General features: G+C 42.8%; 1 protein-coding gene across 1 annotated transcript in view; it reads right to left on the reverse strand.

Moving 5' to 3' along the window:
• Fbxl13 (F-box and leucine rich repeat protein 13) overlaps positions 1-10,905 on the reverse strand; it is a 202,378-nt gene extending 191,473 nt beyond the window's left edge. The window contains exon 1 of the mRNA XM_051174812.1: positions 10,810-10,905. Within this exon, the coding sequence (XP_051030769.1) occupies positions 10,810-10,884 (75 nt within the window). The 5' untranslated portion in view covers positions 10,885-10,905. The remainder of the gene's footprint in view (positions 1-10,809) is intronic.
• Between the last annotated feature and the right edge of the window lie 374 nt (positions 10,906-11,279).

Here is an 11,279-nt window from a genome sequence, read left to right on the forward strand (position 1 = left end):
CATTTATAGACAATATTAGGGAATTTCGGCATCGTTCTTTCCAAACTGCTTCCTGCTGGAAAGGGGCGCTGTCATGGCGGATTCTAAGAAGATGCAGAAATCCTGGCTGTAGTCTGTAAGGCTGCTTTGTCCAGCTGTTTTGAATGTAGAATCACTTGGTACTCTATTTCAGGTGGTCTGACTTGATCAAACCACATTAGTCTGGAAGGAATCCACAGCTTTTCATTTTCTGTGGAAACAAAAATAGAAATCCTTTTCCCCAGTAATTTGTCCTTGAACTTAAATTTTTGAGTCAGAGCATTTTTTTTTAATTTATTATTTTACATGTCCATCCCAGGTCCCTCTTCCCTCCCTCCCTTCCTTCCTCCCTCCCTTTTACCCTCTCTGCCCTCTCACATGCACCCTAACCACCCTCCCCTCCCATCCCCCCACCCCAATTCCATATGTAGGGGAATGCCATCCAGTTGGGGTCATGTAGATCTGACAGGTCATGTGAAGTAGGGACTAGGGCTTCTCTCCTGTCTCTTGGTTAAGGCAGTTATCCCTCCATGGGGGATGTGTTTGCAAGGTCCTTTTGTGGACCAGGGATACATTCTGGCTCCACTGTCTGAGGTCCCTTAGACTGCTCAGTCCTTCTGGCTGAGACTCATATTCAGGGGGGGCCTGAGTCAGTCCCATGCTGGCTTCCGTTAGCTCCTCCTTGCTCAGGTAAGCTGTCTCTATGTGTTTCTGCCACCTGCTCTGGTCCTCTCCATCTGCATCTGGGTTCTAGCTCGACTCAGTGTTTATGTATGGGTGTTTGCTCCTGTTTCCAACAGACATTAGTTGAGGGCTCCATGGATAAGTTAGTTGTTGATCTCACTATCCAGGAAGGGCATTTATGGTAGCCTTTCCACGAAAGCTCAAATTGTTGCTTGGTGGCAGTCTTGTAGTTCTCCAGACCTTTCTTTGTGTTCAATTTTATCTTCAAACCAATATTGGCTCCGTCTTTTATTCTCTCTCTCTCTACTCTCTCTCTCTCTCTTACTCTCCTGTCTTCTATTCCTAACCGGGCTCAATCTTCTTGGTCGCACGTGTTTCCTTTCCTCTGCCTCATTTTCTCCTACTTCTCTCTCAATTTGTTGCCCCCCACACACACTTACCTTGTGCTCTGGGGGACTTGTCCCTTCCCGGTTCTGTGAGGGACTATATAAGAATCTCTTAGAATACACCTTGTATCCTAGTTCCTCTGGTGATGTGAATTATAGGCTGGTGATCATTTGATCTAGGTCTAAAATCCATATATGAGTGAGTACATACTGTGTTCCTCTTTTTGTGACTGGGTTACCTCATTCAGGATGGTTTCTTCAAGTGCCATCCACTTGCCTGCAAATTTCAAGATACCATTATTTTTTTTCTGCAGAGTAGTATTCCATTGTGTAGATGTGCCACATCTTCATTAACCATTCTTCAATCGAGGGGCATCTAGGTTGCTTCCAGGTTCTTGATATTACAAATAGTGCTGCTACGAACATAGTTGAACAGATGTCTTTTGTTGCATGGATGTGGATCATTTGGGTATATGCCTAAGAGGGGGATTGCCGGGTCCTGTGGTAAACTAATTCCCATTTTCCTGAGGAACCGCCATACTGATCTCCAAAGTGGCTGTATGAGTTTGCACTCCCACCAGCAGTGGAGGAGTGTTCCACTTTCTCCACATCCTCTCCAACATAAGTCATCACTGGTGTTTCTAATTTTGGCCATTCTGGCAGGGGTAAGATGGTATCTCAAAGTTGTTTTGATTTGCATTTCCCTGATAGCTAAGGATGTGGAGCATTTTCTTAAGTGTCTTTCAGCCTTTTTGATTTCCTCTATTGAGAATTCTTTCTTCAGTTCTGTACCCCATTTTTTAATAGGGTTATTTGGTGTTTTGGTGACTAGTTTCTTGAGTTCTTTGTATATATTGGAGATCAGCCCTTTGTCGGATATAGGATTGGTAAAAATCTTTTTCCAGTCTGTGGGCTGCCGTTTGGTCTTGTCCACTGTGTCCTTTGCCTTACAGAAGCTTCTGAGTTTGAAGAGATCCCATTTATTAATTGTTTCTCTCAGTGTCTGTGCTCCTGGAGTTATGTTCAGGAAGTGGTCTCCTATACCAATTTGTTCAAGGGTACCTCCTACTTTCTCTTCTAAGAGGTGCAATGTGGCTGGATTGATGTTGAAGTCTTTGATCCATTTGGACTTGAGTTTTGTGCAACAGACATGGGTCTATCTGCAGTCTTCTACACGCCATCATCCAATTGTGCCAGCACCATTTGTTGAAGAAGCTGTCCTCGTCCCATTGTATAATTTTAGCTGTTTCGTCGAAAATCAGGTTTTCATAGGTGTGTGGGTTAATATCAGGACTTCCATTTGATTCCATTGGTCTACCTGTCTATTTTTATGCCAATACCAGGCTGTTTTCAGAACTATAGCTCTGTAGTAGAGCTTAAAGTCAGGAATGGTGATGCCTCCTGATGTTCTTTTATTGTATAGGGTTGTTTTGGCTATCCTGGGTCTTTTCTTTTTCCATATAAAGTTGATTATTATCCTTTCAAGGTCAGTGAAGAATTGTGGTGGGATTTTAATGGGGATTGCATTGAATCTGTAGATTGCTTTTGGTAAGATTGCCATTTTTACTATGTTAATCCTACCTAACCAAGAGCATGGGAGATCTTTCCATTTTCTGGTATTTCTTTAATTTCTTTCTTTAGAGTCACAAAGTTCTTATTATATAGGTCTTTTACTTGTTTGGTAAGCGTTACACCAAGATACTTTATGTTGCTTGTGGCTATCGTAAAGGGTGATGTTTCTCTGATTTCTTTCTCAGCCTCTTTGTCGTCTGAAAAAAGTAGGGCTACTTATTTTTTTGAGTTTATCTTGTATCCTGCTAGTTTGCTGAAGGTGTTTATCAGCTGTAGGAGTTCCCTGATAGAGTTTATTGGGTCGCTTATGTAAACTATCATATCATCTGCAAATAGAGACAGTTTGATGTCTTCTTTTCCAATTTGGATCCCCTTGATCTCCTTTTGTTGTCTTATAGCATTAGCTAGAACTTCCAGTACAATATTGAAGAGATATGGAGAGAGAGGGCAGCCTTGTCTTGTTTCTGATTTTAGAGAAATTGGCTTAAGTTTCTCTCCATTCAGTTTGATGTTGGCAGTTGGTTTGCTGCATATTACTCTAAACATATACTGTATATGTTTAGGTATGTTCCTGTTATCCCTGATCTCTCCAAGACCTTTATCATGAAAGGGTGTTGGATTTTGTCAAAGGCTTTTTCAACATCTAGGGAGATGATCATATGGTTTTTCATTTTCAGTTTGTTTATGTAGTGGATCACGTTGATAGATTTTCGAATGTTAAACCATCCCTGCATTCCAGGGATGAAGCCTACTTGGTCAAGGTGGATGACTTCTCTGATGTATTCTTGAATTTGGTTTGCCAGTATTTTATTGAGTATTTTTGCATCGATGTTCATCAGGGATATTGGCCTGTAGTTTTCTTTCTTAGTTGTGTCTTTGTGAGGCTTGGGTACCAAGGTTACTGTGGCCTCATAAAAAGAGTTTGGCAATGAACCTTCTGTTTCTATTTTGTTGAACAGTTTGAGGAGTATTGGTATGAGTTCTTCCTTGAATGTCTGGTAGAATTCTGCACTGAAGCCATGTGGCCCTGGACTTTTTTTGGTTGGAAGGCTTTCGATGACTGCTTCTATTTCATTGTGGGTTATAGGTCTATTTAAGTTGTTTGTCTGTTCTTCATTTAATTTTGGTAAGTGATAGTTATCCATAAACTTGTCCATTTCCTTTGAATTTTCAATTTTTGTGGAATACAGATTTTCAAAGTATGACCTGAAAATTGTCTGGATTTCCTCTGTGTCCATTGTTATGTTCCCCTTTTCGTTTCTGATTTTGTTAATTTGCATGTTCTCTCTCTGCTTTTTTGTTAATTTGGATAAAGGTTTGTCTATCTTATTGATTTTTTTTTTCAAAAAACCAACTCTTTGTTGCATTGAGTTTTTGTATTGTTTTCCTGGTTTCTATTTTGTTGATTTCAGCCCTCAAGTTGATTATTTCCTGGCGTCTACTCCTACGGGGTGAGTTCGCTTCTCTTTGTTCAAAGGCTTTCAGTTGCGCTGTTAATTCTCTTATGTGATTATCCTCTATTTTCTTCATATGGGCACTTAGTGCAATGAACTTCCCTCGTAGCACTGCTCTCAAGAGTCCCATAAGTTTGGGTATGTTGTGTCCTCATTCTCGTTGAATACTAGAAAGTCCTTGATTTCTTTCTTTATTTCTTCTTTGACCCAGGTGTGGTGCAACTGCACATTGTTCAGTTTCCATGAATTTGCAGGTTTTCTGCTATTTGTGTGGTTGTTGAATTCCAATTTTAAAGCATGGTGGTCTGATAAGATACAGGGGGCTGTTCCTATTCTCTTGTATCTGTTGAGGTTTGTTATGCCACCTAGTATGTGGTCGATTTTAGAGAAGGTTCCATGTGGAGCAGAGAAGAAGGTATATTCTTTTGTGTTTGGATGGAATATTCTATAGATGTCTGTTAACCCCAGTTGAGACATAACTTCTGTTAATTCTTTTGTTTCTTTGTTGAGTTTCTGATTTGTGGTCCTGTCTAGTGTTGAGAGTGGTGTGTTGAAGTCTCCCACTGTAAGTGTGTGAGGTTTTATATGAGCTTTGAGTTTTAGTAGTGTTTCTTTTACGAATGTGGGTGACTTTGTATTAGGGGCATAGATGTTCAGAATTGAGGCTTTGTGTTGATGGATTTCTCCTGAGATGAATATGAAATGACCGTCTTCATCTCTTTTGATCAATTTTGGTTTGAAGTCTAACTTGTTAGATATTAGGATAGCCATGCCTGCTTGCTTCTTGGTTCCATTTGATTGGAAGATCTTTTCCCAACCCTTTACCCTGAGGTAATGTCTATCTTTGAAGCTTAGATGTGTTTCTTGTATGCAGCAGAAGGATGGATTCTGTCTTCGTATCTATTCTGTTAGCCTGTGTCTTTTTATAGGTGAGTTAAGACCATTAATGTTGAGGGTGAGTAAGGACCATTGATTGTTGATGCTTGTTTGATTTAGGTTTGTTGTTGACAGTGGTATTGTGAATATATTAGTTCTGCTTTACCCTTGGTTTCTGGTGTAGTTGGATAATCTGTTGCCTGCATTTTTGTGGGCGTAGTTACCTTCCTTGGGTTGGAGTCTTCCTTCCAATACGTTCTGTAGGGCTGGATTTGTAGATATGTATTGGGAAAATCTGGTTTTGTCATTAAATATCTTGTTTTCCCCATCTATAGTGATTGAGAGTTTTGCCTAGGCTGGCATCTGTGTTCTCTTAATACTTGTAGAACATCTATCCAGGACCTTCTGGCCTTGAGGGTTTCCATGGAGAAGTCAGGTGTAATTTTGATAGGTCTGCCTTTATATGTTACCTGTCCTTTTTCCTTCACTGCTCCTAATATTCTTTCTTTATTCTGTATGCTATGTGTTTTGATTATTATATGTTGAGGGGTCTTTTTTCTTTGGTCCAGCCTATTTGGGGTTCGGTATGCTTCTTGTACTTTCATGGGCATGTCCTTCTTCAGATTTGGAAAGTTTTCCTCGATGATTTTGTTGAATATGTTTTCGGCACCTTTGAGTTGGGCTTCCTCACCTTCCTCTATGCCTATTATTCTTTGGTTTGTCCTTTTCACGGTGTCCCACATTTCCTGGATGTTTTGTGTTAAGGATTTGTTGGATTTATGATTTTCTTTGGTCGATGAATCTGTTTCTTCTAGTTTATCTTCTGCGCCTGAGATTCTCTCTTCCATCTCTTGAATTCTGTTGGTTATGCTTGCGTCTGTAGTTCCTGATCTTTTGCCCAGTTTTTCTATTTCCAGCATTTCTTTGGTTTGTGTTGCCTTTATTTTCTCTATTTCAGTTTTCAAGTCTTGAACCGTTTCCTTCACCTGCGTAATTGTTTTTTCTTGGCTTTCTGAACTTTCTTTGCTTTCCTTAAGGAATTTGTTCAGTTCTCACACTTTTTTGTTTATTTTTTCCTCCATTTCTTTAAGGGGTTTTCTCACATCTTCTTTGAGGGCCTCTATCATTTTTATGACAATAATTTTTAAGTCATTCCCTTCTGCTTCCTCTGCTTTGTTGTTGTGTTCCGTTCTAGTTGGTGTAGGTTCCCTAGATTCTGTTGGTGTCATGCTTGTCTTTCTGTTGTAGGTGTTTTTTTGTATTGCCGTCTCCCCATATCTTCTTCCAATACGTGTTGGTGGGGTCTCCCCCTTTCTCTATGGTACTTCCCCTGTGGGCTTATGTGGGTCAGAGATTCAATATCTGTAGCTCTGGGTGGTCCAAGCTCTATAGGAGGTCTCTCCGCAGACAGAGACCCAGGGATGGGGTCAGGGCTGAGGATCCAGTAGAAGATGCCATTAGCCAATGGCTCTAGCCAATGGCTGGCGTAAGAGGGCAAAGGCTGAGCTGACACTTGGGAAGTTTCTGCAGGATAGTCTGTTCTCTCTCTCGAAACTGGCACTCTCCAGCTGAAGCCTCTTCCTTTAGCAGAGGCCCTGCTTTGGGGGTCAAGGATCTTGCAGGCAGAGTGGGAACTCAGAGTGGACCCCCGCAGAGATAGGTGGATCTTTGGGATGGGCCCAGGACTCCAGCAGAGGACTGGAGGTGGGGTCAGAGACCAAGCAGGTGGAAATTACAGGTGGCCCTGCTTGGATAGGCAGGTTTCCTTTGTTCAGAGTTGCTCGAGAAATCTCCAAAGTAGAGTGGACTGTTGGCTCCACCCTCTGTCCCAGTGCTCAACCAGAGCCACAGGACAGTGGGCAGTGGGGAGGGGGGTAGGGCACAGGGTGGGGGGCAGGCTCGTGGTGGGGATGGGTGGGGGTGTATCAGAGCTCCAAGGGTGCTCTCGATGGGGACAGGACACAGGAGCAGCAGGCTGTTATTTTTTTTTAATTTAGAGTTTCACAATGGCATGCATGTGCCACCCCTCATACATGAACAAATACTGAAAATATCTTAAAATACTCAGTTGCAAGGTCTTTTTTAAAAAGTCATTGCTATATTTTATGTTCATATCTTTTGTGTAGACAACATACCTAGATGGTAAGAACATCTCATTAGATAATAATGATGAGAAAGACTAGCTTCCGGCAAACACAATCACATGAAATGAGAAAGTTACAGAGACGAAAGAGATTATTTTCTGACAGAATTACATTACTTTTTATTTTTATGATTTCAACATTATTTATCTATTCAATGACTGACTGATTCACTTATTCACTGTGTGTGCAAACTTTCAGGAGATCAATTGAGTAAGGTACTGGACTCTGTGTGTGTGTGTGTGTGTGTGTGTGTGTGCTCTTTCAGGAGAGCAATTGAGTAAGGTACTGAACTCTCTATCTCTCTCTCTCTCTGTGTGTGTGTGTGTGTGTGTGTGTGTGTGTGTGTGTGTGTGTGTGTGTGTTCTCTTTCAGGAGAGCAATTGAGTAAGGTACTGAACTCTCTCTCGTGTGTGTGTGTGTGTGTGTGTGTGTGTGTGTGTGTGCGTGTGTGCACCTTAGCGCAAATATGGCTAGGACATTGGAGAGCAGGGAAATTCCACAGGAGCAATGATCTTCAGTGAACTGCCAACACTCAGCACTCTTTCCCAGTTCTGGGGCCAGAATGAGGACCGGGTTGTGTCAGGGCTCAGGCTGCTCCACCAGCAGCAAAAAGGGAAATCACCCAGCTTTTGGTGGTGCACAGGGCTGAAAGAATAAAAGGTGTGCCCAACTGTGCCCAGTTGGTCAATAACAAGCATGTCTGGGTCTAGGGTGTTCAAGAGGAGCCAGCACAAGGAGCTCTAGGAGGGTTTTCACAGTTGGGGGAGGGTAAAACTGAAAGCAGGGAGTGGGGGCTGCAGTCTAGTTAGCATCGAGCCAGCTTCATCTTTGTAAAATGAGTGACCTTGTCACTCTATAGAAAGTAAGGGCCCTCTGAGGTGAAAGAATGTATTGTGTAGAATATCTACTGCCCCTTTTACTTGATATCCAACAAAAGAAATCACTCAATATGTACAGAGATGAGGAAATGTGATAAATCAATGGAAGAAACTATAGACATAGACCCAAAAATGATCCAGATATTGAAGGAACCAGTGTTTCTTTTTATCTTTTGCTAAGTTTCCTAGGATTGCCTTGACTAGGATTGCCAAGGCTAGCCTAAAAGCAATCCTCCTGTCCTAGCTTCCTGGGTCCTAGAATTTCAGACATGTGCCATTAGCTTTCCAGATAATGGTTTCTTTTTATTTTTATTTATTTATTTATTTATTTATTGGTTTTTGTAAACAAGGTTTCTCTGTAGCTTTGGAATCTATCCTGGAACTCACTCTGTAGACCAGGCTGGCCTTAAACTCACAGAGATCCACCTGCCTCTGCCTCCCAAGTGCTAGGATTTAAGCCATGTGCCACCATGGCCCAACTCCAGATAATGATTTTATAAAATAATCGTTAATGTGTTAAAGAAAACAGGAAATGATAGCAAAACAAATGAAAGGGTATTTTCATAATTTTAAAAAATGGAATGCATTGAAAGGAACAATGGGCATTCCCAGAACTGAAAAATATATTGTTCACAATTAAAATTTAATTTAATGTATTCAACAGATAGGATGGGATACAACATAAAACAAAATTAGTAAAGTTAACAATCCATATCAAATTAATCAGTGAAAAAGATCCAAAATTGCACCCAGAAGAAAAAAGTTAACAGAGCAAAGAAAACAGAGGGTAAAGGTAAAATTTCATTATATTCATGATTGAATTCCTATAAAACAAGAGAACTGATTAGAAATAATAATAATTTAAGTGATTGGCTGTAAAACTAATGAAAACTAAATATCAGTCAGCAGATTCAATAAGCCTAGTGTACCAGACAGGTTTTTGTTTTGTTTCTTCTTCTCCTCCTCCTACTCCTACTCCTACTCCTCCCCCTCCCTCCTCCTTCCTTCTCCTTCCTTCTCCTTCTCCTTGAGTCTTACCATTATCATTCATGGCCTCAAGGAATCCTCAGCCCCAGTCTCCCCAGCAGGTGGAGCTATATCTACCACTGGTATGAGTAGGTTTTTTGGTTTTGGTTTTCCTTTATTCGGAATGCACACAAGTTTGTAGAGAGATGGTATTGTAGGTGAACTACTAGGATTTACTTAGAATACATAGGTGACATTCAGAAGAAGTCAAATATACATGGGTTCTTCGATAAGAGGTTATGCATTATACATATTTGCAGGTGGCTTTTAGAAGAGTAAAGGTACTGGAAAAAATGAAATAAATACATATATACATATACATATACATATACATACATACATACATACATACATATATATATATATATATAGAGAGAGAGAGAGAGAGATGGAAAATGATCTCCCAGAGAAAGTGAATGGGTGAGGCCCAAGATTTCTATTCACCTGCAATTAATGCATGAGCAGAGGTGACTGAAGGACTTCTCAGGATAAAATTATGAGGCAAATCCTTATCTAACATATTCAAGTTATTACATATCTAAGTATGTTAATAAATACTTCCTGAAAGGAAGACCTGTACCAAATAGGCCTGGAAGTTGAATGGCTCTCCTCTCCCCTTCCCTAAAGCTCTCCTTCCCAAGATGTTTTCCGCTTGAAACTCCTCCTACATCACCCACAACACACACCAACTATTTACAGACAAAATAGAAGTCGCCAGAACGGTCTCAACTCCCTACCCCCAGGAGACTAAAATTTTGTAGTCAGCACCATACTGTCCTCCTGAAACGCGGGGCAGAATAGGGAAATATGGTGAGTGGGGTGTTAGAGAAGGAAGCCTTGTTTTTCCAAACGGTACCCTGATAAAGACAGAAAGCAACCTATGCTCAATCAGGGCTAGATGATATACTTCCAAACCCACCAGTGATAAGGCCAAAATGACACATAACCTTGAACTCCTGGCCTCCCCTCTTCCAGAGCTAAATGAAGTCACTCAAATCTACCATACAACTTCAGTTACTGGGAGAAAAAGAAACTTTTAATCTAACCTTGTTACAAACTACACTCTGAGTAATGTCAGAAAAAAAGTTGTGGGGGGGGGCGGTATCTCTTAAAGATGCTACTTTGAAAGCCACAAGAAAAAAAAGTATAACCCATCGTAAAGACACATACACTGGACTGTTCTTCAGAAGTCCACAGCTGTCCGATCGGGAGTGTTTTACTCTGTCTATTGCAGCACCTTTGTTTCTGCTTTTAATAAACCCAGTTTTGCTTCACACCAGTTTGCCCTGAGGCTCATTTCTTTGTTGGAACCAAGCCCCCAGCTTTTGCCTGGGTGGCGAGCTCTAAAAAGACATTGTGTGGAGCTGCACGTGAGCCTTCTTCCCTCGTGCTAAAGGGGCGAGGTAACTCTGACTGCCATCACTGGCAAGTCTCTTGTTCTAGGCTGTCCGCCCACTTCCTGCTTAAGATGCTCTTCAGAATAGCACTCTCTCTCTTTTCCTCCCGTGTTTGCCATGCCTTCCCTTGACCCTCTTGTCTACACCTTACCAGTGGACGCTTGGGGTTTCCACCCAGGGCCCTGTGCTCGTTCTCCCTGCAGAGTGTCACCTTCTTCCTCGCCTTTCCTTCTTATCCCCATCCCTGCTTTAGACACCGTGCCCCGCCCCAGTCTTCTCGAACCTTTCCCTCCCTCTGCAGTTGCCCACGTTTGGCCTTTCCCGCCCCTCTCCTTCCCAGCCGCCCTGTGCGTGAGACTGCGTGGCTCCGGTACCTCGCAGATCTGAGGAATGTAGTTGTCCCTGAAGTAGTTCCTCAGTTTGGGGGTGGCACTGCGTAGAGAAGCCATGGCCAGAGGCTGCACTGAGAAACTGCGCTCTGCAGACTACCGGTGTCGACGCCCGGCAGGCCGGCCGCGTCGGGGCGTTGCCTGGCAACCGCGGGGACGCAGCGATACAGTTCCCCCCCCCTCACCCCACCCCCGCTGGAGACGGAAAACAGAGCCTGAGGGGAGGGGCGGGGCAGACTTGAAGGGGCGGGGCTGGGCGCGGCCTGGGGCAGGACATTGCTGGGCGGGGGACGGTCGGGGCGGAGCTAGAGGCTGGCTCCGCCGGGCGGTCGGGGTCCGGGAAGCAGCTGCAGCGCGGGCCGCGGCTCCAAGTGCGGGGCGGCTCCGGCCATCCCATCCCGCCCTCCTGGTGATGCAGTGCGTCGGGTGGGAGGGCTTCCGATTCTAGCAGGGCG

This window comes from Phodopus roborovskii, unplaced genomic scaffold (assembly GCF_943737965.1).
Source record: "Phodopus roborovskii unplaced genomic scaffold, PHOROB, whole genome shotgun sequence".
Lineage (NCBI taxonomy): Eukaryota > Metazoa > Chordata > Mammalia > Rodentia > Cricetidae > Phodopus > Phodopus roborovskii.